General features: G+C 37.8%; 1 protein-coding gene across 3 annotated transcripts in view; it reads right to left on the reverse strand.

The window, feature by feature from the left end:
* DNMT3B (DNA methyltransferase 3 beta) overlaps positions 1-27,482 on the reverse strand; it is a 64,990-nt gene that overhangs the window by 25,173 nt on the left and 12,335 nt on the right. For 2 of the 3 annotated variants that reach the window (XM_031954098.1, XM_031954096.1), the window contains exons 2-7: positions 10,376-10,511; positions 8,913-8,977; positions 7,344-7,430; positions 4,232-4,378; positions 2,889-3,083; positions 1,759-1,917 (exon numbers count right to left, since the gene is read on the reverse strand). In XM_031954098.1, the coding sequence (XP_031809958.1) occupies positions 1,759-1,917; positions 2,889-3,083; positions 4,232-4,378; positions 7,344-7,430; positions 8,913-8,977; positions 10,376-10,505 (783 nt within the window). In that variant the 5' untranslated portion in view covers positions 10,506-10,511. The remainder of the gene's footprint in view (positions 1-1,758; positions 1,918-2,888; positions 3,084-4,231; positions 4,379-7,343; positions 7,431-8,912; positions 8,978-10,375; positions 10,512-27,482) is intronic. The other variant, XM_031954097.1, reaches the window with a different exon arrangement.

Genomic DNA, 27,482 nt, shown 5'->3' on the forward strand with positions numbered 1-27,482 from the left:
GTAGAAAGAAGGAGACTTGGCAGCACCATAAGTATGTGAGCAAAGAGTAAAACACCAATTATAGTGACACCAATTCTGGTTAATTCCTGAAAAGAGTAAATCCCCACACCTCCAGGATCTGCTCCATTTGGATGATCCCAACAATGTAATGACTATGGGGTGCACAGGAAGTTGAGTGAGCAAAGACCTGAATCTTCTTTAACATTAGCTGGATATCATAATTTGGACAATTTCATTTCTGGAATCTCCACTTACATCTAGTTTGTTACAAATTATTCTTAAACTACAACTTACATGGAGCAATTCATATTTGCTTCCTATGAATCCAAGCCAACATGAGTATATTTAAAAACTTTCTTTTTAACTCACCTGAAAATATTCAATGGAAAATAATCTGAGGAAACAGATTGATCACAAGGAGTAATTAATCCTAAAGGGGAAGGGTCCAGGAAGATTAAGTGATTGTTTTATTAGAGAGTAAAATGTTAACCTAAAACTGTATTTTAAAATATTGTACCCTTTTCTTCATTCCAGATTTCTATAAATTTACAATCAAATTATTGTGCTTGAGATATTTCCAAGCATATGAGGGGACATCTCCGCCTGAGCAGGTAATGCCCAAATTTAGATGTTCTTAATGTTAGCTTAATAAATTTGTTCCTTGCAGACTGGTACCTAAAACCAGTGTTTCTTTCTTCAACATGTTCACATAATGTCATATGACTATATGTGTATAAATACCTATTTATTTAGATTTAGAGTTGGGAGATATCTTGGCCACCTTTTCTCACATTTTACAAGTAAAATGTGTACCTGTCCCTAATATGGGACATTATTATTAGGGAATCTAGATATCTAATTGAACCAAAATTTCTGTATTCCCTATACCTGTCAAACATATATTAAAATTTAATCTTGCTCTTTAACAAGAAAAAATAAGCAATTTCACTTTGAATAAGGAAATAAGTCTAGAATCTAATCGTGGTCCCAATTCTTTGACCTAGAGCTCCCTCTGGTGGCCCATGAAACTGCTAACATAACTAATTATTGCTTTATTGTTCTTGGAATTTTTGATAAGGAAATTTCATGGCAACAATTCTCTCAAAATGTTGATATTCTATCTTCCAAGCATCTCTCCACTTCTGACAGACCTTTGATCGAGTTCTACTGCTTATATCAGTGTTTCAGGAAAGGGCTTTGCCAATTACATACTCCATGGCACCAATCATTATCCCTTATTACTTACCAGACCAAACACCTTTCAGGCCATTATTCTCTTTTATACCTTACCTCCCCCTTTGTTAGAACTATGAAAGCTCCTTAAAGGCAGGAACTATTCTCTTAAATTTTTATACCTAGCAGATGGCTTGGGCAAATGGACAGGAATTACTAAATGCTTTTACTATTCCACCATGGGAAAGGTAAGGGGGAGGAAGGAAGGGACGAAAGGAAAGAGGCTAGGATGGTATCTTTATGGCATCTTTAAAAACCTTGTCACATTGCCTTTGACCACCTCATCATACAGGCTATTATTAAGCTGAATGTACATTTCATGTTTTAACCAAAGAATTTACATCATTTCATTTTGAACTTTACAATTCATTGAAGTGATGTCTGGTCCCTATTTGAAAAAGGGGACCTGAAGAAACAGAATGCTCAGAATAAATGAATTGAGAGCTGAAACTCGCCCCCAGTCCATTCAATGATATCAAGAGTCTCTTAGATATCAAATCACTGTTGCCAAAATCAGGGACTTACCTCAGAATATTTGCCATCTCCAAACCACTGTACCCATCTCATGCCAGGGATGACCTGGCGCTTTGTATTAGATTTCCAGGAAACCACAATAGCAGGCCACCAAGAAAAACCTTTAATTTTCCCCCAGACAAGTTCACCAATGTGAAATTCTTTTCCATCCTAAAAGTCAATTACAAAAAAAAATCAGAGGGAATAGTGAGACAATGAAAAGTCAAAGTCAACCAGTAGTATCTATCTATCTATTTGATTACCCCATGATCAGTTCCTTTCACTACACTGACTATTTCAAAATCTTCTAGTTCATGTGGCCAAAACTCTGAGTGCAGTTAGACCCAGATTAAAATGCATGTTAATTTGTGATTTTCTAATAGACTAAATCTGCCAAAGGGATTCATTTCTAGTGAAGTTTTTCACACTCCTGCCTTAGTTCACTCTCATTTTTAGTGCTTATAAAGATAAGATATTTATTTGCCCCAGTACTGAGGGGCATGACCTGAGTCAGGATCAAAATTCTGGCTTTAAAACTCATTTGTTTCCATTATGAAGTCTTACATTAAGGAAGAAGACTAAGTGTCTTTGCAGAAGAAAAGGACTTAGAAAATGATTAGATGACCCAGATTTTTGAGCAGCAACTCTATGGACAATGCTTTTTGGACTTTCATCTTCTTTACCACAATCTGGCCTACCCTACATTTCAAGTATTCCCTCTCATATCTGTGACTTTCCTCCAGCTGTCATCACATGCCTCGAATTCATTCCCTCCTTTTTACCTCTTCCAATTCCTTAGCTTGGCCAGTGATTCAGCTCAAACACCACCACTGTATGGGGCTTTCCCTGGCTGTGGCTGTCTTCCTCCCAAGATTACCTTGCATCCACTCTGTATTTATATTCCATAGAACTGTGGTCATGTTGCCTGCCTCATAGAAGGCCATTTCCTTGAGTTCGGGACACTTTGATTTTTGTCAGTATTCCCAAGGCCAAAGACAAGTGTAGCATGTGATAGGCAATTTAATAAATGTTGATGATTCACTAGAGGTTAAAAGGAAGCGTTGGACTTGGTGACCAATAGTCCACTTCACTTCTAACGGTATGTGATACTGAGGTGGCCATTTCATGTCAAGTTTCCATACCTGGTATTCTATCTGATCATGGCTGTCTAAAAGCACAATTGGGGAACCCAGAGAATGACGACGTCTTTCTCGAGCACTACGCCTGGTGGTAGTGTTACTCCCAAGATCATCAGTGAGATCAATAGTGAGGCAAGAGCTCAGGGAAGCCTGGATACCAGTGGGAAGGTTGCCAGTGGACTGTCGACGCCTATTACTCTAGAATGAAACAAATCAAATTGGTAGAATGAAGAGATACAGCCTGACAAAAATGATGTCATCAAAAAGTGATCAAAAGAGACAAAAACTGTCAAAATCAAAGCCAAGAGTGAATAGAGCACCAGCTCCAAAGTCAGGAGGACATGAGTTCAAATTTGACCTCGGACACTTAACACTTCCTAGCTGTGTGACCCTGGGCAAGTCACTTTACCCCAATTGCCTCAAGGGGGGGGGGGGGGAGAGGAAGGGAATCAAAGCCAGGATGAAGATGGTGGATCCAGAAATAAAGTTAAGGCAATGGGAAAAGATTCCAAAGAACAGATTAGTAAAACACATACAAACACAAATAAACTCATAAATACCAACTTACTAGTATTTAAACCAATTGTAGGAAAAGGACAAGATTTGTGAACTCACTGATAGAATATCCCACAGAAGGAAACTCCTAAAATTCTGTCTTAACTGCAGGATTTGAAACCAACAGCTTTGAGACCGTTTTTCTAACAAATAAACATGACTAGAGGCGAGATGAAACTCTTCAATTGATTAAAGGTTAGATGAGAAGTTGAGAAAAAGAATGAAGTTTGGGTATATATAAACAACCTGAACCTTGAGGAAAACCAATAAAAAGCTCCTTAAATGCATTGAGCGCAATGGACAGATAAGGACAAAATTTTTGTGAGAGATGCTGCTCAGACAAATACATCTGGCTATTGTCTCAAACCTTAAGATCTTTCCAGCTTAGAAGGGAATAGCTCCTACAGACAAACAAAGGCAACAGAATTAACTGACCGTCCACAGTACTCCATCCATAAGTCAGGTGAAACACATTCACAGATATGAAGAGGTAAAAAATAGAAAAGTCAAAGAAGAAGGAAGAAGAGAAAGTGACCACCCTCCAATGGCGCTGGGAGAAGGAGAAAGGTCACAGATAACACAGAATGCCCTATAACCCAAAACAGTCAAAAGAGATATGTGTGCTTACTCATTTCCAACACTCAACTCACACACCTATTAAGACAGCAAGAAAGGCACCAAATGACCATGGCAAGAGAAGAAAATAAACCTAACTTTCCCTCCCCAGGCTCCAGCTTAAAAATCAAATAAAGTTGAGGAGAGAACCATGAGTGGCCTTTGGTAGAACGAACCCTCGTCACAGGAGTCTCTTTGAAGTCAGAACTGATTTCTTCAGTTTCTTTTCTGCTGAGCTTATTGGGCTCAGCTCGTGAGGCCAGACGTGGTGGAGGTCTGCGTCTTCCCCACTCAGTGGCACTATCCTCACTTTGGGACTGGACCTGGAACAAAGAAAGCACATGTACAGGGTCTCAATAAAGGACATGGCTAGACTACAGGGAAAGAAGTAGGGACAACAGATTTCTATCATTAAAGTTTTAATCAACAGTAAAAGGACATCTCACCACTTTTTATAAAGGGACGTAAGCAAAATGTTCTCTAAGTAGATTTTGTGAAATATTCCCCTATCCTTGACTAGCATAACTTGACCTTCCATAAAAAACTCCCTTTTCCCCAACAACTTCCCTCCCCCACACAAATGTCCTATTTCCCAGAAGACGATGAATTCTCCAGTTTTAAATGACCAAGACTGACTCAGTGATGAGTTATCAAAAGATGTTATCAATATCTAAACCAGCTAATTATCTGTTCTTAATACACAATGCCTAAGAATCCTTTGTGGGCTTTGGTGATAGTCCAACTATGGAAGTAATCACAAGAGACAACAATAATTTTGCAAGCTGATTGGTATCCACAACTTTAAGAATATCAGCAATCTTATATGTTCTGTACAAGAAGATTCAAGAAATGATGAATCCCTATTCTAAATTAAAAACAATCAAGGTTTCCAAAAACCTGAGGATACATTCCAAAAAACACTTTTAAAAATTAGAATCCATAGCTAGGTGGCAGAGTGGATAGGGTACCAGCCCTAAAGTCAGGAGGATCTGAGTTCAAATTTGACCTCAGATACTTAACACTTCCTAACTATGTGAGCTTGGGCAAGTCATTTAAACCCAATTGCTTCAGGAAAAAAAAAAAAAAAAGAATCCAGTAAAATTTCATTCTTTCTTCAAATCATAGGTAAAATGAAGCTAAATTGGTTGGAAAATAAATAAAGTCAAACAAAACCAGTTTGGTAGAAACTGGTCTTGGGAATAAAAAAAAAAATTAGTTTATCTGTTAGGATCAGACTCAGAGCAAGTTACTTCATCTAATTTTCAGACTCTCATCTATAAAACAGAGACAATATTATTTGGACTTTCTACCTCACTTTTTTGTAAAAAGTAACATGAGAGTCAATGACCAAAATAAACTAGTGTTGGATAAACCCAAAGACTCAAGCTTCAGGGATAAAGCACTCGCTATTTCAAAAAAATTTGCCGGGAAAACTAGAAAATAATATAGCAGGAACTAGGCATCTAACATCCTATACCAAGATAATGTCAAAATAGGTTCATGATTTAGACATAAAGAATGATATTTAAGCAAAACAGGAGAACAAGGTACTGTCTATTTATCTGATCTGTGGAGAAGCAGAGAATCTGTAGCCAAAGAAGAACTACAGAACATTATGAAATGCAAAATGGATAGTTTTGATTACACTGAATTTAAAAGTTTTTGCACAAACAAAACCAATGTAGTCAAAATAAAAAGAAAAGCAGAAAGCTGGGCAAAAAATTTTATAGCCAGTATTTCTAATAAAAGCCTCATTTCTAAAAAACATAGAGAATTGACTCAAATACAAGCCATTCTTCAATTGATAAATGGTCAAAAGATATAAAGAGAATTTTCAAATGAAGAAATTAAAGCCATTTCTAGTCATATGAAAAAATGCTCTAATCACTAAAATGCAAATTAAGACAATTTTGAGGTACTACTTCACAAAAACCGGTGCACTAATGCATTCTTGGTGGAGCTGTGAACTGATCCAACCATTCTGGAGACCAATTTAGAACTATGTCCAAAGGGCTATCAAACTATGTATACTTTTGATTCAGCAGTGTCTCTACTAGGTCTATATCCCAAAGAGATCACAAAAGAAGGAAAAAGCCAAGATATGCAAAAATGTAACAGCCCTTTTTGTAGTGGCAAGAAACTGAAAATTGAGTGTGTGCCCATTAATTAGGGAATGGCTGAGCAAATAAGTACATATATGGTATATGAATGTAATGGAATATTATTGTTCTATAAGAAATGATGAGCTCAAAAAGTTATCAAACTGTGCATACCCTTTGATCCAGCAGTGTTACTACTGGGATTATATCCCAAAGAGATTATAAAGAAGGGAAAGGGACCTGTATGTGCACGAATGTTTGGGGCAGCCCTTTTTGTAGTGGCTAGAAACTGGAAACTGAATGGATGTCCATCAGTTGGAGAATGGCTGAATAAATTGTGGTATATGAAAATTATGGAATATTACTGTTCTGTAAGAAATGACCAACAGGATGATTTCAGAAAGGCCTGGAGAGACTTACACGAACTGATGCTGAGTGAAATGAGCAGGACCAGGAGATCATTATATACTTCAACAACAATACTAGATGATGACCAGTTCTGATGGATCAGGCCATCCTCAGCAACGAGATCAACCAAATCATTTCTAATGGAGCAGTAATGAACTGAACTAGCTATACCCAGAAAAAGAACTCTGGGAGATGACTAAAAACCATTACATTGAATTCCCAATCCCTATATTTATGCACACCTGCATTTTTGATTTCCTTCACAAGCTAATTGTACAATAATTCAGAGTCTGATTCTTTTTGTACAGCAAAATAATGTTTTGGTCATGTATACTTATTGTGTATCTAAGTTATATTTTAATATATTTAACATCTACTGGTCATCCTGCCATCTAGGGGGGGGGGGGGGGGTAAGAGGTGAAAAATTGGAACAAGAGGTTTGGCAATTGTTAATGCTGTAAAGTTACCCATGTATAAATCCTGTAAATAAAAGGCTATTAAATAAAAAAAATAAAAAAAATAAAAAAAAAATGATGAGCAGGGTAATTTCAGAAAACCCTGGAAAGACTTACATGAACTGATATAGTGAAATGAGTAGAACCAAGAAAATACTGTACATTGTTGACTGTCATTTTTTAGCTCACATATGCTGGGTCTAAGTGCCCACAGATCTAAGTACATGGTGTGGCAAGTCCTTAGAAAATGTTCCAGTTATTTATCAATCAACTCAAGAATTTTTCCATCACATAACTCTCTCTGTTCAGGTTCAAAGGTGACTTACATTTGAACTTTCAGGCTGAATCTTGGTTTCTCTGTATAGCTTTGGCATCACAGGGATTTCTGATACTTCTGAGTCATCTGTCAGCTCCTTTTATAGAGAACAAATTTGGAAGTTTTCATTTTTTAAATAAATGGGACCCAAAAAAAAGCCCTTCTATTTAAAATGATTATAAGATTAAGAATTAAACTAGTATTTCCTTAGTATATTATATTCAAACCTAAATGCTATGAGAAAAGATATTATAATCTGGATAGGGAAGTAGGCAGGAAAGGTGAGCAAATGTAAACAGACCCTAGTGTGAAACTAATCCAATGGAAAATGTGCTGGACTTGAGTCAGCAAGACCTGGGAGTCAAACACTGTCATTGGGCACTTACTGTGTAATAACAGGCTAGACATATATATAACTATAAGTCTCAATTTCCTCATCTATGAAATAATGATAGCAATGCCTATCTCACCATATTATTTCTGAGAAAGCTCAATTGAGAAAATAATTGTAATTCAAGTACTTTAAAGTCACTAAAACATCTAATCTAATCTAATCTAAAAACACTAAAACTAATTTTTAAATATGGAACCCTGATGCAACTTGACCATTATGCCAATTTGTAAGCAAGACTTCTACATAAAAACCTTTTTTCTATAAGGGACTGGAGAACAACCTCCCCACCCACCCAAATCAATGTTTATTCAAGTACTCATACAATCAGTATCAGAGCAAAGAAGTAAATGAGCCCTAGGTTTTTCTACATCACTGAAACTCACTACTCTGTCTACTCTCTTCTTCTCTAGGGGCCTCAAGTTTCAGAATCTTGAGTTAGAAAGGGGCCTCACAGACATCTCATTTGACTCATGCCTAGAACGGGAATGCCCCCTAGAACATCCTTGTCAAGAATTATCCAGTTTGGGCTTATGAATCAGTGCTGGGAATAACATTAATCTCTCCTAAGATAGCCCATACTGGCTTGGACAGCTCTCACTGTCATGAAGCCTAAAACTGCCTCTCCATTACTCCTAGTTTTCTCACTTCTGAGGCCAAGCAAAAAAAGTCTAATATGTCTCCTCTACTAACATCTTTTCCAATATCCAAAGGCATGATTTCCAATACCTTTACCAATCAGGACACGACCCTTTAAAAGGGGTAGGGATGATATAGACCATACATCAAAAGGAATTGGAGAAAAGATTGAATTTTGGTGATGGGGATGGGAAGACAATGAGAGATTCCTGGGTAGTGAGGACCTTTGCTGGAAAAACTATTTCATTAACCTACTTCTTGAAGTTCTTAAAGTCTAGAGAATAATGATGATGCCATTCTGGAAGAATATGAGTAAAGGGCAGAAAGAAGAGGAAGAATGAAAAATCCGTCACCTCTAACAATCTTCCTTGTTCCAACAGTACAGCTGGAAACCCAATGAATGGGGAAAAGCTTCACCTTGAAGCTTTTCAAGTCAACAAGTTCTCCTACCTCTTTATCAAGAAAGCACCTGTGTACTGATCCAGGTCCCTGAGCCCCTCAGGAGAAGGGCAAAGGGATATTGGGGTAAAGGGCTCATTGGATGGGTACCTCATCGAAGGTGATCATATGAGAGAGTTCCCTTTTCGACAGTCCCCGTCGGCTTACCCTACGACCTGTGGAAATAATAAGACGGTTACCTTGGCAGGTATAATTATGTCATATGAATTTTTTTAGCAGACTCAGATTTCCCTTGTTTTTCCCAAAAAGTCTGATTCCACCCCTATTCCCCTGTGCTCCAAAGTTACATCCTGCAATATAGAAAAAGTCATTTTTGATCTGATTTTTCTTGTGCAACATAATTGTAGAAATACATATAGAAAAACTGAACACGTTTAACATATTATTTGCCATGTAGGGAAGGAGGTGAGGGGGAGAGAGAAAAAAATTGTGGAAGGTTTTGCAAAGGTGAAAGTTGAAAATGATCTATGCATATGTTTTGAAAATAAAAAGCTTTAATAAGAAAAAAAAGTCAATGGGATTGGTTCCTATTCCTTATTTCATCTCCTCTGTTGCCTCATTTGCAAAAACGGGAATAATAAAGCTGATGGGGGGCAACTAGATGATACAATGAATAGAGCATCTGCCCTGGAGTCAGGAGAAGCCGAGTTCAGAACTAGCTGCAGATATTTAAAACTTCTTGGCTATGAGACCCTGGGCAAATCACTTAACCTCAATTGCCTCAGAAAAGGAAAAAAAAAAAAAAAAAAGCAATAATAACGCTAGTAGGGAACTATATATTGGCTCTATAAATAAAGAGAAATTAACAATCAAACAATGAAATAAATGGTCCCACTCTGAAGAGTTTGTAAGAGAGCTATAATATAAGCATGAAGGCAGTATGGTTTAGCAGAAATATTATTTGTCTATAATATAACCCCTTAAGATCCTAATTCAGACCTGCCATTCACTATGTATGTGTGTGACCTGAAAAAAGCTCTTCACCTCTGTGGGACCTCACGCATTTAGTTCCAGTTTTATGTTTTTTAAAATATTTACTAAATTAAATTTCACTTGATTATGTAAAACTCAGGTTTTTAAAGTAGTTGTATACATTGTTCTCTTCTCCTACTCTATACCCAACTCCCCCAAGGAAACTTCAACACTGTAGACTAATTTACTAAGATTCCTCACTTCCTTTGATACATAATTGAACTTTTATAGTCCATCCTTTCAGGATGATGCTTATGACAGGAAACAGTACTTCAGAAGAATTCTAAGCAGAGCAAAGGAAAGATTCTTTCCTCACTCAAAACTTCTACTCACAATCTGAGATTTCATCCATTTTTTTTTTTAGCAGGTTTGGTCTAATAATAGACCCAATAAGTACCAAGAAATATGGTATCCTGTGAATTTCCCAATCTTGAAGTGGCCCTTGCAGGATTCTTCATTTTATACAAATTAAACATGTTTGGAGAGCATAAGAAGGCCCCTAGAGCGTCCTCCCTTTCAGAACTTCAAGGACACATCCCCTTCCAATTTTCAAAAAACATGAAAACAAAAAAGAAAATTACCTTTGATCTCCAGGCTCTCCACAGCTTCCAGGACTGGAGGAGAAAGAGTGTCATCATCACTGCCATTGACCAAACTAAATTCTTCTTTGTTGGTCTCCTCACCATTATATCTTCTTGTTTCTCCCTTCATTGTACCCTATAGGAAATGGCAGGGGGAATGGAGCGGAGAAGAAGAACATATAGTAGACACATCCTAGCATTAGTCTAAGATAATACAACTCAACAAGACAATGATGTACACCTCTACACCTAAAAGCATCTAATGAAGATATTGGGATCATTCAGTGATCAGAAAACCTTGCCTTACATGCACCATTGGTACTTGTTCCACAAGATATCTTCACCAACTAACTGAAGCTCCAAACCCAACTATGCTGGATAAAGAAACCCCTACAATCAAGAATGTCCAAGAGACATTGAGACTGCAGGGAATCCAAGAATCAGTGTCTTGTTAGGGTGAAGAAAAGGAAGAGAAACAAAGTGTTGATTCAAGCAGTTAACACTATGATACCCTTGCCTCTGCAGATAGGATCCAGGTTCTGATCTCTTACTTGTAGATCCTACATAAGACCTGTTCCACATATTTCCTCTCTCCTCCTCTGATGCTAATCCTGACCCCAAATTCTGTCTCTTTGAATTTCATGCACCAAAGCTATTTTTTCTGTTAGTTTCAAACCCTTCCTTTCCACTTCTGCCTCTTTTTTCTGCTCTCCTCCTCATTCTCCAGATCTTCTTCTCTTCCTTCTCTCCTCCCAAAGAATCACTTTCTCTACTGTCGATGGAAGAAGATCTACCTTGCCAATTTTTTGGACCCAACTGGCTAAGATTTTTGCCTATCATTTTCCTTTTCCCTACTAGTTTTCCCCAATCAAGCACTAAAAGTTCAAATTCTAAGAAGGAACAGGGAATCACCAACAGGAAAGTGGTCAGGAGAAAAAAAATTTTAAGTAGGAGAGGTCAAAGGCCTAAAGACTACCAATCATCCCTTCTGTCTGTAATTCATAAGGACTTCTCTTTTCCCTTGCCTCCCAAAATCCCAAATGAATAGACAACACTACTGGTTCCCTAATTTCCAAATTCAATCATATTAAAATGGAGCTTCAGCTCTAGCTACTACTGTTAATTATCTCCTGGAGTTCAGGGAACCTGGTATACAACTGTCAGAAAGGGAAAAAAATGAACTTCTTACAGTATTCAAAAAAAAAAAAAAAGAACTTCCAGCATTAAAAAAAAAAAAAATGAACTTCTTATAGCATTAAAGACCCTTTAGAATCCTACTCCTGGCTGCCTGCCCAATCTATTCTCCTTCATGTCTTTCCTTTGCTTTGCTTTTTTTTCTCCCCACTACCATGCCTGGACAACCTGTGAGCACAAGCCCACCTACAACTATTTTTTTCTGTTGGAAAGACTTTCTCTTTCTTAGGGCCACAATTCAAATAAATTCAAAATACAGTACTTCAGGAAGCCTATACCAACACTTTTCAAATCAAAGCAGAAAGTAATGGTTTTTCAAGTCAATAAGCAAATAAATGCTTCCCTTCCCCTCTTTCAAAGGTAAGGGACTAGATATGTCATACTGCATACACTGAAATCTGCATTGTTACAAGGGGAAAGAGATATACTCAGAAATTAAGATAATATCAATGAATACATTTTAATATAATCTCTCCTCAAACATCTTTGCTTGCCCCACCCCCCTCCTTTGTCTCTCTCATGTTCCCTTGCATAGGTTATATGATTAATGTCTTCCCTTTTTGAGCAATTAAGGTATACACTCCCAAGAAGTTTTCTCTCATATTCCTATTTGCAGCACAGGGACCATTACATAGGAGCTTGATGAATGTTTAAATATAATAAATAGAGAACAAGTAAGAGACAATTTTCCTTGAATGAAACCTGTTCACCATCCATTTATGCTTTCCAAGAAAAAGTCAGACTCCAGAAAACCCTTCAATTATCACAATGAAATCATCTGCATTCTCTCCACTCTTGACTTCCCTGTAAATACTTTGTCTTTTACCCAGAATTTTAGCCAAGATGAGCCTATAATACAGATGTATCCAGAGTGAGAGAGAACTGTGGAGCCTGAATATGGAATGAAGCATAGTATTTTCACCTTTGATTTTTGTTTTCCTTTCTTGTGTTCTTTTTCTTTGTGGTCTTTTTCATGCACAACATGACAAATATGAAAATGTTTAAAAAGATTTGTACAAGCATGATAAATGTGGATTTCCACATTTCCACGTATAGAAAAAAGGGTTAAAGGATCCACATGTGCAAAAATGGTTGTAATAGCCCTTTTTGTAGTATCAAGAATGTGGAAACTGAATGGATGCCCATCAATTAGAGAATGGCTGAATACATTTATAAGAATGTTATGAAATAGTTTTTTTAAATGTTTCTACAAAATATATATATATATATGTATTATTCTATAAGAAATGATGAGCAGGATGTTTTCAGAACGTCCTAGAAAGACTTTCATGAACTGATGCTAAGTGAAATGAGCAGAGCAAAGGGAACACCGTATACATCAACAAGATTATGTCATGAATAACTGATTAACATGGCTCTTTTCAACAATGAGATGATTCAGGCCAATTCCAATAGACTTGTGAAGGAGAGAGCCATCTGTATCTGGAGAGAGGGTTATGGGGACTATGTTGTAGAGCTTATGTTGTACAGCCCAACATAGTATTTTCACTCTTTCTGTTGTTGTTTGCTTGCACTTTGTTTTCTTTCTCATTTTTTTCTTTTTGATCTGATTTTTCTTGTGCAACATGGTAAACATGGAAATGTGTGTAGAAGAACTGCCCATGTTTAACCTATACTGGATAACCTGCTGTATAGGGGACAGAGGAGGAAGGGAAGAAGGGAGAAAAATTTGGAACAAAAGGTCTTGCAATACAAATGTTGAAAACTATCTTTCCATGTGTTGTGAAAATAAAAAGCTATTAAAAAATGAAAGTACAAATTATAAAAATAAAAAAACACAAACAAAAAAAAAAAAAAAAGATTTGCACATATTTAACCGGTATCAGATGGCTTGCTATCTTGAGAAGGAGGAGGTAATGGGCAGAGAAAAATTTAGAACACAAAATTTTACAGAAAGGAATATCGAAAACTACCTTTACAAATATTTGAGAAAAAATAAAATCCCACTGAAAAAAAAATAAGAGAAAAGGAAAACTGAGGATAGGTTTTACCCAGTGTCTGGTTAGGGACAGCCCCGGGGCAAGGCCCGCTTCTTTGTCTCATTCCCTCGCCACTCTTTCTTACAGAAGGCACCTGTTTCTTTGCGGCTGTGCAGGCTGACCTAAAGGAAAGCTCTTTCTTTCCCATCTCTCTCTGCCCCTGCCCGCTGGCACCCGCCAAACTTTAAAACCCAGGAGTTAAAGACTAGTCACGCTCAGTCCCCTCTTTGGTAACCGCGTTGAGTTAGTTACTTCACCTTTGTGGGCCTCAGTTTCCTCGTCTGCAAAACGGGCCGGTGAGAGCCGGTGCGGGGCCCTCGGGGCCGCAGGAATCCTGGCTGCCCAGGGAAAGGGGCTGCCACACCCTCCCTGGGCCGACCCCCGCTTCTGTCCCAGGGGCCCAGGCGGCCGCAGCTCGCCGGGGAGATCTCCCTGCCAGCCTCCGGGAAAGGGGCGACAAGGAGGCTCAGCCTCAGCTAGCCCACCTGGCAGGCTCCTCCCCGGCAGCAGCCAGCCCCGCTTCAGTTAGGGAGCTGCTTTCCCTGCAGGCTAGGAGCCAGCCCGCTGCAGGGGGGGGGGGGGGGGAAGGACCAGCTGCGCCAGCACCAAATTCACAAGGGGGCCCTAGGCGGCAAAAGCAGGAGGCGTACCAGAGCGCCGCCTGTCGGCAGCTCCCAAGGAGGATGCATCTGCCCTTTCACTCCTCTCCAGCCCCCCTTTAACAGGGCCTTTGGCTGGCAGATTCCCATCTAGAATTCAAGAACACATAGAATGCACATGGTTCTTGCTTTACATGCAGGGAAGCGATTTGACATAATGCAAACACGCCCCTGCCCATCCGCTTCATTTAGTCAAACAACACAAAGCACACAGAAGGCAGAGTTCTTAGCACGGGGAAAGATGCACAAGAAGTGTTGTCTTGCTGATCCCTTTCAGTGTTCTAGGCTTTTGTGAGTGACGACGCTCAAGAGCAGGTTTCATTTGCAAGTCCCAGATGCATTCCCCCCAAGCAGAAGAGTAACTCTATTTCTCAAAGCTCTATGCCCTGGCAAAGTTTTTTCTGCCGCGGAGATATTGGTTCAAGAGGGCACTCTTTGATAAAATAGGCTAGTTTCCGCTACATTAAAGATTTGCTCCCACAAGTAGGGACCTCCTTTTATTATTTTTTGCAAGAATTCTGGGAACGTCTTTGCTTCTTCAATATCTACATTAGCAACCTCTCCTGATACTTACACATTATGAAATCCTGCACTACTTCAAAATTGAACAAACCAACCACTGCTTGCTATAAAAAAGCAGCATTATTCCTTCAGGGTGCTTTACCTTTAAATCTTCAAAGAAGCTTCAAAAGCTCTAACTTGTCAAAAATCTTAAAGGAATATTTTTCTGTCCACAGAATTAATAGTTTCTCCATCTTTGGAATAGCATCTTCTCTGTTTCAATAGATAACTTCATGTAAACACTGCCTTTTGCTATACTCCTTGATCCAGGCAGTATCCTTCACTAAGGTGTTTACAATCAATAGCACAAGATTAAGTTCATGTACAATTGATGACAATTTCAGTCTTCCTTTATATTTTCTAATTATTTTCATTTTAAATTCCAAGTCTATTGGCTTATGTTTACAAAATGGTTCACTTTTCCCCTGAAGAGCATGTTTGTCATAGGCATGATGAAAAAATAAGGATCGCTATTGAATACTAGGAATGCTGTGCATCATTTACTGTGTGCTGACACAGGGAAACTGACTTAAAGTGAACTTCTCACTGCCCACATAATATAGTGTCTGCTTTGGATAATTTTTGCAACTTTTTTATGTGGAATGTAATTTTTTTCATCTAAGTCAAATTTACATAAAGTTTATTTAACAATGAGCAAATTTACATAGATATCATTTCCACCAAGACAAATGAGATGATTCACCCCTAGATTAAGCAAAACATCTGTGTGAATGAATAAAGTCAGTTTGTTCTAGAGCTGGCAAGGATCAGATGTGCATTATTTGAACTGGATCTTCATCTCAAGTCTTAAATATTTCTTATTGCTTTTATCACCAAGCTTCTTCACTTCATTGCTTAGGGTTACACAGCTAACACATTTCTGAGTAGGACTTCAAGCACTGCCAACCACTCCACCCCACCCCCAAGCAAAGCATTTGCTAAATGATCAATTCCCTACTTCAACTCTAGAGAGCCTCCCTCTACTGTGCATGTTTATCCAAACAAGCCATTTACCCAGGGAAAAGCAGCAGACCCACACAGCCTCTCCAAGGTGGTCCTGAATTACAGATTGAGAAAAGGCTAGTCAGAGATGAGTAGAATTTAAAGCTAAAAGGGATTTTGTCTGAATAAATATGATTTGCTTAAGGTGACCACACCAAAATATGAGAGCTGGAAATAGGATTCCAACCCAGCTCCTACGTTCATCAAGGTGCCTCAATTCCTCTGCTATTTCAGAGCTGCCTTACCTTCTGGGCTGGAAGTAGTCATTTATTTCATGCCAGGCTCCCTCCTATTCTGGCCCCTGGGCTATTTAACCAGCTAACTCAACTCAACCCAGACACTGGGCAGCAGCAGCTCCTGGGTCCAGGGCTGCGCCTTTCATTCTCAGCTTTAATTCTCTGTCCACAACAGGAAGGAAGCATGGCCACTTTGCCTTTTCCTCCTCTGAGGGGCGGGGGAAGGAGAGGAGGGAGGGAGGGAAAGTGGAGAGTAGTTGCTGGCCCCAGCTTAATACAGGCCCTGAAACTCCAAATCCCCCTCCACACCCCCTGGCAGGCCTCATCCTCCAGCCATACACTCAGGAGGAAACAGAGCACGGGTCTCCCCCAGCTCTGGTTATCTCCTCAAGGGCACATGTCTTTCTTTGGGTTATACATCAGAAGGCCTGATCCTTGATGTACCTTTTTAAAGGTGACTGAAACTGCGAACCATCAAACCACACACATAATCCTCCACCATGAAGCAATCTAATTCCTCACACCAGGGGCCCAGGTTGTCCCAACTCCTCCTGAAGCCTGACAATGATTAACCACCACTCTGCAATAAATAACATCTTACATTCTTCAACAGCTAACCTCAGGCCTCCAATCTTCAACTACATTTCCTTACCCTAAATGTCTGTTCACACAGGTAATAGCAGGCAGAAGCAAGACTGGAATCCAGGTCTCCAGACTGCAAAATCTGTTACTCTTTTCAACTTATCTGTCTGCCTTTGGGCATCCCAGAATAAAGACTGTCCCTCACAATAATCTGGCCCTCTCAAGTTTGATGCCTACATGTTTCCCACAACAGAAAGAGAGGGAACCAGGAAGAAAAAGCATCTATTAACTGTCAACTGTGTGCAAGATACAGTTCTAAGCATTTTTTTGCTTTTGTGCTTTTTGCTGAGGCAATTAGAGTTAAGTAACTTGCTCAGGGTCACACAGCTAGGAAGTGTTAAGTGTCTAAGGCCACATTTGAACTCAGGTTCTCCTGACTTCAGGGCTGGTGCTCTGTCCACTGCGCCACCTGGCTGCCACAACTGTAAGCATTTTTATAAATTGAAAGGTTCAAGGATTTTTGAAAGCCTTCAGGCAATTGGTAAAATTGCCTTGAGGATAGGGAATCAGAAAATCTAAGCTGATAGCTGACAAGGTTAATTGCTTGCTTTCCTTAAACATTCTGAAAGTATACTTTCTCTGAAAGAGAATTATACTTTTCAAAGATCTTTTTTACAAAAATAAGAATGCAAAGAAACTTACTAATCACTGTGTACAAGCATTAAGATTCCTGGGTTTCCTTATCTGTAAAATGGGCTTCCACTGGATCATCTCAACAGATTACAAAGGAGAACAGACATGTAACTTTAAAGACTTAGCCTGTTTGCCTCAGTTTTCTTAATTGTAAAATGGGAATAATAAAAGCACCTACCTTGCAGGGTGGCTGAGAATAAAATGAGATAATGATATTTATAAAACATTTTGCACAACATCCGGCATACAGTAGGCAGTATATTAATAGCTATTATCATTATTGATATGTATAGGGTCTATACTGAGATAAGGACTTTGAATAGCTCCTCACTCTTGAGTAATGCTTCCTCACTCCAACCCTCCAAGATAATTCACCAGGCCAACATTTAGTTTGAGGAGTTTGCAGAGGAGAAAAGAGTTAGAGGATAGTAGCAATGATGTATGATGTTAGGAATAAAATTATCTGGATAGAACACCAGCCAAGTGTCAGAATCACCTCAGTTCAAATCCACCTTCAGACACTTGACACGCTAGGTGTATGATCCTGGGCAAGTCACTTAACCCTAAGTGCTTCACAAAAAAAGAAAAAAAAAAAAAAAGAATAAGGTTATCTCTGAAAAGACAAACAAAAACAGCTCTTAAACTCCTTGACCACCTCTCCTCCATCCCTCCAGAAGTCTAACCAATTGATAATGAATAAAATCAAGAGTCAGAAGATGTGTAAGTCCTCTCATTTCAATGACATCAAAGACACAGAAACCCAGATCTGTTCCATGACTGAAATGTCTCAAAAGGCTAATGCTTTAAACCCATCCTTAACCTTTCTATACACAGGAATGAAGACCTAGTCAACCTACTATTATGTAAATTCTAGTAAATGAATATGAATTATAATAATTAGGCCTCAAAGTCTGAAGCAGTTTTACTGAATTAAGTCCATTCAATTTCCAAGCTTTTATAGGTGGCTCCAATCTAAGTGCATATTTGTGGTCATTTCTAGTACTAGTCCAAGAAGCCTCTTAGAGAGTCAGCTTAAGTTCATCCTAAATTTGAAGCCAGAATGACATAGATTCAAATGCAAACTCTGACTCCAACCATGTGATTATGAATCAGTCAGTCAACCTTGGAGAGTCTCAATTTCTCATTTATAAAAATTTATAAAAGGCAATACCTTTTAAGCAAAGTTCTCTGATCAGCATTATCTCAAAAGGCCCCTAAAATAATGTTCTTGTTTCTTGAACTAAGAAATTGCTTCATCTTTAATATGGAAAAAATATTAATTGTATTACCTACCCATGGGCACTGTGAGAAAAAGCTTTTAATAAAGTTGGCCATCTTACATAAGTACCATCCATGATTCTCTAAAGTTTGTAGGATCAAATCTAAACTCCTTTAGCCAATATTTAAAGCATGCCTCCCCCAAAACTAGGCATCCAGCTTTTACCTTTTACTACTCTCCTAAAAATTGCAGCAATTTGATAGATCTTCATATTAAACTCATCAATTCTCTTTTCAGGTAAAGTCCTGACCTGACATAATCCAATATACAACCACAGCAAAATTATACTCCATATTTTAAAAGAGCTTTAGTGCCTAAGAAATAGGTGATCTTCTCTGAACCCACAGTCCTGACTCTATACCTCTCACTGGGTCCTAATCACACAACATACTTTATTTGTTGCAAGCAAAATATAGCTTCAAAATCCAGGGCAGTCAGATTGTCTAATATATAAATATTACTTCCTGGGAAAAAGAGTTAATTTAACTCTAATGCTGTTTTCTCATTTATAAAATGAGGACCAATAATCCTATACTCAGGTTTACAAGAATGTTTTAATGATGGAATGATGAATAACTGCACAATTTTGAAATCCTTATACTGATTGATGCAATGTACAGCAGCCACATTCCAGGGAATTGAAAATGAGTCATGTTCCCTACTCATCTCAAAGGGAGATGACACATCAAGCCATAAAATAAATCACTTTTTTGAAAATAAACAATGAGAAAAACAAATAAACAAACAACGGGAGAGTGACTGTCCATCAGGACAGGGCTAAGGGGCGATGTGAGAGAAAATGCTTGTTAATTGAAAACATAAAAATGACAAATACAGGAAAAGATGAAATAATATAAAGTGCTTTGTAAATTTTATATAGCTGACATTTACAGATCATACTTCTCCCAATTACTCCTACTCTGACCTAACTTCTTTTAGCAATCTTGATCCTAAGTTAACTATAGACTATCTTCCACTCCCTTACCCCTAACTTGCCTCAGGTCATCCTAATCCTGAACTCTAGGTGTATATTATCATCTGTTTTCTCAGTTTCTATATGCTGAGCTTTCTAGGTAGCAAATAACATGGACTACACTATCTTTTCTCAACTGGGTCCACAAAGATGAAGGACTGGATTTGTTCCACTTAGTGTCAGAGAAGACAGAACTAAGAGGTTCCAAAGTAAAATCTTAAGTTTACTTTAATGACAATATTCCTAATTATTAAAACTTATCCCAAAGTGAAAATAGGCTACTTTGCTAAATATAGGTTTTCTCCTTCAATGAAACTCCTCATTGAAATAGAGGCTAGATGACAACTTATCTGGTCTATTAATAAGGTTATTCTTGGTCCTTCCATAGGTTTTTAAATGGTCAAAGATCCCAAATCAAAGTGAAGATTGTTAGTCTGTGAATTCTCTAAGGAACCGGGTGAATTTAGCTGGGTAAGATTGTAGCCTGTAATAGCATCCAAGACTCCAAACTGACAATCCAGAACTCTTTCTCAACCTGCTGCCCAGAGGCAGCCTACTTTATCTCTTCAGAAGGAAGCAGCCAAGAGGAAAGGGAAAGAGAAATGCTTTGTTCTTTGCTGCAAGAAAATGATGTGTCCAGAATTCTTGCTACTGGCCCTAGGGGTTATTAAGGATGTCCTTACTAGGAATCCAGGGAAGGGAGGGAAATAACGTTCTATGGAGCAGAGAACAGTGATGTTTTGATTATTAAAGCACTGTTTCTGCTATGTAAGGCTTATAACTACTGATTCAATATCCCCGTTTTGCAATAAAGAAACATCAGGAAGTAGTAGCAGAGTCATGAATATGCTGTACATCCTCTAGAACTAAGCATCTTCTAGGGTCATACTTCCAAAGAGGGTCAGAAGATGGGAGTGTAAAGAATGCGAAACATATCTAGAAGGAAAAAAAGTCTTATTACAACAGGGATTAAAGAAAACACATGGAACATGAACTCCAATAATATGCCAATTCTTCATAGTATATTAAGCTCCTTTTAGAATATTTAAGATTTAACTTCATATCTCTCAGATTGGCTAAAATGATAGGAAAAGACAATGATAAATGTTGGAGGGGATGTGGGAAAACTGGAACACTAATGCATTCTTAGTGGAGTTGTGAAATGATCCAACGACTCTGGAGAACAATTTGGAACTGTCCAAAAAGCTATAAAACTGTGTACACTCTTTGATCTAGCAGTGTCTCTACTGGGTCTGTATCCCAAAAAGATCATAAAAAAGGAAAAAAGACTCTCATGTGCAAAAAAGTGCAGCCCTTTTTTGTGGTGATAAGGAAATGGAAACTGAATAGATACACATCAGTTTGGGAAATAGCCGAATAAGTTTTGGCATATGAATATAATGGAATATTTTTGTTCTATAAGAAATGATGAGCAAGCTGATTTCAGAAAAGCCTGTAAAGATTTACATGAATTGATGCTGAACAAAATGAGTAAAACCAAGAGAACATTGTACACAATAACAATAAGATTGTGGGATAATCAACTCTAATGTGCTTGGCTCTTTTCAACAATGAGGTGATTCAAGGCAATTCCAAAAGTTGTGATGGAAAGTGTCGTTTATACTCAGAGAGAACAAAGGAGACTGAATGTGGATCAAAGCACAGTATTTTCATGTTTTTGTTGTTATTTATTTGCATGTTTTTTCCCCTTTTCAACTATTTTTTCTTTCGCAGCATAACAAATATGGAAACATATTTAGAATTGTACATGTTTAAACTATATCAGATTGCTCTGTCTTGGGAATGGAAAAAGAGGTAGAAAAATTTGGAACACAAGGTTTTGCAAGGGCGAATATGGAAAACTATCTTTACATACTATTTTTTTTAATTAAAGCTTTTTATTTTTTAAAACATATACATGAACAATTTTTCAACATTCGCCCTTGCAAAACCCTGTGTTCCAATTTTTCCTCCCCTTCCCCCCAAGCCCTCTCCTGGATGGCAAGTAGTCCAATATATGTTAACCATGGTACAAATATGTTAAATCCAATATATGTATGCATATTTATACAATCATCATGCCATACAAGAAAAAAAGAGAAGCAAAATAAAATGCAAGCAAACAATAAAATGAGTGAAAATGCTGTGTTGGGAACCACACTTAGTTCCCACAATCCTCTCTCTGGTTGAAGATGGCTCTCTTCATCACTGAACAATTTTACATACTATTTAAAAATTTTTTAAAGAATATTTAAGGCTTATGTGAACTATTTTGTTCATGATCCTATGAAAGTGCAAATATTATACCCTTCTGACAGATAAGCAAGCAGATTCAGAGAGCTTGTTCAAGGCCACAGCTACTAAATATAGAATCCTTTCCACTATAAAGTGCTGCTTCTAAGACAACAGCAAGAATAATTCCCATTTCCAAAGCACCTTAACTTAAATTGTTCACTTCTCTTCCTCTCCCCACCTTCCCTCGATCAAATACCGGTAGAAACAATAAATATTATATGAGCTTCAGTTTAAGTAACTAACCCAAAGGACACAGTACAAAGAGCCAGCACTCCAGAAAGTCTTGAAAATAAGGTCAATACTCTTTCCCCGATTCTATAGTCAACTCTAACACGATACATTTGCAAATCCATAAAAGATATACCATTCTGCTTGTACTGGTTAAATAAATCCAGTGTTAGGGGAAAATACCGTAACCAAATGAATGCATTAAGTAGACTAAACTATCACACCACATTAAGTGCACAGAATTCTATGCTGAACCCACAAAGATTAATCTCCCACCCCTACTGGCTCAAAATGGAGAGTTTCTCTCCTTGGGGACAAGGGAAATAAAAACTTTTTTATAGAAGCTAAAATGGCCAGTTCTTCCTTCACCACCTCTTAGTCAAGGGGGCTAAGTATGAGCAAGGGTCTGACATCAAATCAGTCAGACAGAGTCAAGAGTGGAGGTCCTGTGACTAGGGTTCTGATATGCTAACTGAGCAACCTTAAGATAGTACAGAATGATAGTGAAACCAGAATAGATGGACCAAAGGTCACTCCAGAGTCTTAGAGTATGATGAAAAACCAAAGCTAGAAATCATGGACTAAGGTAGTTATCCAAAAGATCTAAAGATTCAGAGTTAGAAGATCTTGGTTGTAGGTTCAGCTTTGCTACTTACTACTTCTCCTGGTCCAAGTTTCCCAAGATGTAAAAAGATGCCTATCGAGGCATAGTGTACCCAAAAGTATTGAAATTATAGAACTTGCTAGAGCTTGACATGATTAGACTTCTCTGTTATGTTGTAGACATGGCAAAGGACATATATGGGGTGGACATAAAGAAAAGAAAAGAATCTTGAGATTATGGCATAATTCAGTTCAATGTGCAAAAGGATAAAGGAAAAAATAAATGTTCCAATGAGAACCTTCAGTGAAGGAGAAGTTGTAATAATAGTAGCCTGTTCTTTCTACTTTGAGATAATTTGAATAATTAGGGAAATTATTATTTAATAATTAAGAATATTGTCATTAAAGTAAACCTAAGATTTTCCTTTTGTAATTTCCTTCCATTGGTTCTGCCTTCCCTGACTCTTAAATAACATGTAGCAGCCATAACATGTAAATTTACACACACACACACACACACACACACAAAAAAAAAAAAAAAAAAAAAACAGAAACTTCACTGTTGTTTGGGATCAAGGGGAGAAAATGGTAGTATCATGCCAAATGTCCATAAATTAAAATAACTTCTTATATAAATGAGAAAATGGGCAGCTTCAAGAGATAGTTGACCCTCCTCTTACTGGGGGTCTTTAAGGCAAGCTGGATATAACAGAATTGATAAATGATCTTTAAGATCCTTCCAGCTCTAAGAAGCAATTTAAAGTGTTAATTGAAAATTAGCATAATTGAAAATATATGACAAACACTGTGACTATAAAGGGAAATGCCACAGAAGAAAATTGTCCAGGAACAGTAACTCCCAAGTGAAAATTTTCTGTACAGAAATGTGGTCCCCTCTTAGGACAGAGGACAAAACAACCAGTTTTTCCCCCCAAAGAACTTCAAAAGTTTCTGAAGAAAAGTTCTTCTGAGTTTAACCAGACAGAAGACATTCTTCCTTCCAAATGTTCAGCTTACAGGATGATTGGATTGCTTTAAGACAATCTTTTAAGATTTTTTTTTATGAATATGGAAACTAAGGTCTAGGAGATGGCATTCATCTAACTTCACAGAACTAATTAGATTTAAGATTTGAATGCAGGGCCTCTGACTACACATTTGATATTCTTTTCCTTGACAGCCTTAGAAGTTGACAAGTATTAAAATAAAAGATGCAAAAGGAAAAGCCCTTAATTGGGGGAGGAAAAAAAAAATCAAACCTCATTTCTTCTAGCTGCTTCTAATAACCCCACAGATCCTGAGGGACAGCAGCAAGTCTGTTCCCAGGCTAGGGAACAATGCCTGAAAAGTGGCCAGTCAATAAGATACACACACACACACACACACACACACACACACACAGAGAGAGAGAGAGAGAGAGAGAGACAAAATCCCCCAGAAGCACAAAAGCAGCATTGCAGGAGGTCTGAAGGACAGGTCTGAGGAAGATGGAAGCTCCCAGTAGTTGCCTTAGGCCTTGAGCATTCTAGGGAGTCATACAGGACTACCAGCATTTATGTTCTAAGAAGGGCCAAAATTTTTGCCACACTCTATCCCATACAAAATCCAGGCCCCCAACAACATCCTGGCCTGGAAGAAACTAGGGACCAATCAATAATGGCTGTCTTTCTTAAAAGAAAGCATTTCCAAGGACATTATTGTGATTCTACTCAACCAGCTCTGTATCCCAAAAAGTGAGCTAAAAGAACAATTGGAGATGGTAGGAAAAAACCAAGCTCAAGAAAATCCAAACAATCCACAATTTCCATGGTCATGGTCATGGAGGATGTTTCAGTTGATCTCTGTGTATCTGTAGCCTAGCACTTACCCAAGACATCTGTGATCATCGGATTTCAGCCTACTCACTGACTAAAAGTGGCACATTAGAGCAACCACTAAGGTTTAAAATCATCACAAGAAGCAAGGGAAATACAGCTATAATTCTATCCAGAATTTCACTTGTAGCAAACTATGATTAGGATAAAAGATGCCTGAGTTCCACTTCAAGCAACAACTCCTGTGGAAGCTATCCCCTGGTCTTCCAAAATCAGATCAAGGCTATTCATTGGTCAACAAATTCCTTTGGGAAGTAGTTATGTCATCCATAATGATCATATTGCTATCTCCAGCACTTAGGAACTTTCTGGGTTACTCATAGCATCACCTGTGCTCAGGAATGCATACTGGGCTAGAGCCCATCCCCCCTATCCTTTCTATCCCCTGCTCTCCCTTACCTATATGCTTACCAGCAGCCTCAGTACACCTTAGTTTACTTTGTACTTGACAATTTAAATTAAAATTTTAAATCAGTCTTTTTTAAAAGGCCTGCTCAAGTTGATTAAGTTTGCAGATAACTATTTTTCCTTCTTCCCTCCCGGCTCCCCAAGGGGAAACCAAAACGAATGCACCCTCTAAAATACTAATTCCTACTTGGAAGATGATGGCTCAAGGTCACAGGATTAAAAAAAGAAACCTTTATGTAAAGATTTGAAAACTCAAAGGATTTAAAAAAGAGAGAGAGAGATAACTTCCTTAGGGACCTCAATTGTGAAAAAAATATTCTGTAATTTTTAAGAGATTTTTAAAATTTGCATTCTTGGGGAAGGAGGGGAAGGGGGGAAGGAAGGGAAAAATTGTAACAAAGGGTTTTGCAATTGTCAATGCTGAAAAATTACCCATGCATACATCTTGTAAATAAAAAGCTATAATAAAAAATAAATAAATAAATTTGCATTCTTTTAAAATCACAATCTAACTTACCCAAAAAGCAATGAAAACTAGATCCAAAAGTAGATAATCATAACTCACTCGGGACAAGGAAAGCAAAATGTCATCAACTGGAGAAAGAACAACAATAGACCTCTACAATTTCTCATGGAGGACTTGATTCTTCCAGCTCCACAAGTGTTGCTCTGAAGTTCTGCCTGTAAGTCACATAGCTAGCAATCTGGATCACAAAACCATAGCCTCCTCTCATCTTCCACTAAATCATAGATCAAACCACTCCTCCAGGAATGGGCAAGTTAATCAAGTGACTCCACTTATTATGCTTGTGATGTTGGAAAGCAAACTAAGCTCTCAGACTACGTACCACCTCTTAGAAGGAAAACTTCAAGGAAGGGAGTTTATTTGCTTTTGTATTTGTATCCCCAAGGTTTATAATGATCTCTAGAACATAGAAAGTGCCCAGTGAAATCTCATTTTCATTCCATTTTATTACTAGCTTGCATGTGAGCAAGTTATTTCAGTTCTCTACAGTAAAATGATTTAGATCAAATGATCTCTTAACAGTTACAATTCTAGAGTTAAATGAGAGTTGAGAAAAGGTTATCTTAGTATTATCTACAGGGAGAATGTAGATAGCAAGACTAAAGAATAAAGATGATGAAGTTGGGGAAGAGGTCAAACCATTCTAAAAAAAAAAGTCTTCAAGTTTATGCTAATATCTCACAGAGGATTTGCAGGGCATAGTAAGTAATAAGCAAAATGAAAAGACAAGATTGAATGAACCACAGTCTACATACACTAGTTTAGGAAACATACACAATTAAATCATGGAACTGAATTATCCTAAATATTTGAAAGATTTTTCACAGTCATTTCAGATGTAGATCACCTCAGATTGTATCAGAACTGAGATTAAATTCTAGGATTCCTAACCCCAAATCCAATGGTCTTTCTATTTTTAATCATTAATATACATTTACAGTGTCTACTATGTTCAAATCCTCCTACTAGAAAAGTGGGAAGACAAAAAGCAATCTTTGTTCAATTTTACTATTTTCTACAGAGAGAACTTAATAGCTAACATTTATATAGCACTTTAAGGCTTAGAAGCACTTTATAAACATTAATTTCATTTGATCTTCACAACAGCTCTGAGAGGTAAGTGCTATCATTATCCCCATTTTACAAGTGTGACCTGAGGGGAAAGTTATAGGAATTGTCCAGGATCCAGGCCTTGGGATCTTAAAGTCTTCCTCACTCTAAGTCCAGCTCTCTATTCACTTCACCACCTAGGAATTTTCATATATTCACAGAGAACACAAACAAAATACAAGATAATCAGGGAGGGAAGAATATATCCCCTGACTCAGACATTGAGGTACCTCAGTCTATAAATTCTTGGACTGAAGGTCTTTATAACTATGTGTTGAGATATCTCTAAATGTCATCATCTTCAATTCACTAGGCCTAAAGATTTATTCTTTCTCTTCTTATCAACCTTCCCAACTTCTTTTTCTGTTAGAGTCCCTTCACCATATCTATATCTCAAAGACTCATTCCTCTCCTTCATTCATATCCAATCAGTTACCAAGCCTGCTACAAGGTCCTTCTATGGATTATCACAACTGCCTAATTGGTTCTTCCTGCTTTGCTGGTCTGTCTTCTACCATCTCTCCATCTTTCACAGAACTTTCAAAATCATCTTAATTATGCCTATCTGGAACTATGCTCAAAGAACAAATATAAAATTGTATATACCCTTTTACCTAGCAATATCACTACTCAATCCGTATCACAAAGAAAAATTTTTTAAAATAGGGGATGGAGAGGAAAAGACTTATGTACAAAAATATTTATAACAACTCTTTTTGTGGTGGCAAAGAATTGGCAATTGAGGGAATGCCCATCAATTGAAGAATGAATGAATATGTTGTAGTATATGATAGTGGTGGAACATTACTGTGTTTTCAGAAAAAACTGGAAAGATGTATATAAACTGATGCAAAGTGAAGTTGAAAAGAGCCTGGAGAACACTG

The sequence above is a fragment of the Sarcophilus harrisii genome, chromosome 2, assembly GCF_902635505.1.
Source record: "Sarcophilus harrisii chromosome 2, mSarHar1.11, whole genome shotgun sequence".
Classification (NCBI taxonomy): Eukaryota; Metazoa; Chordata; class Mammalia; order Dasyuromorphia; family Dasyuridae; genus Sarcophilus; species Sarcophilus harrisii.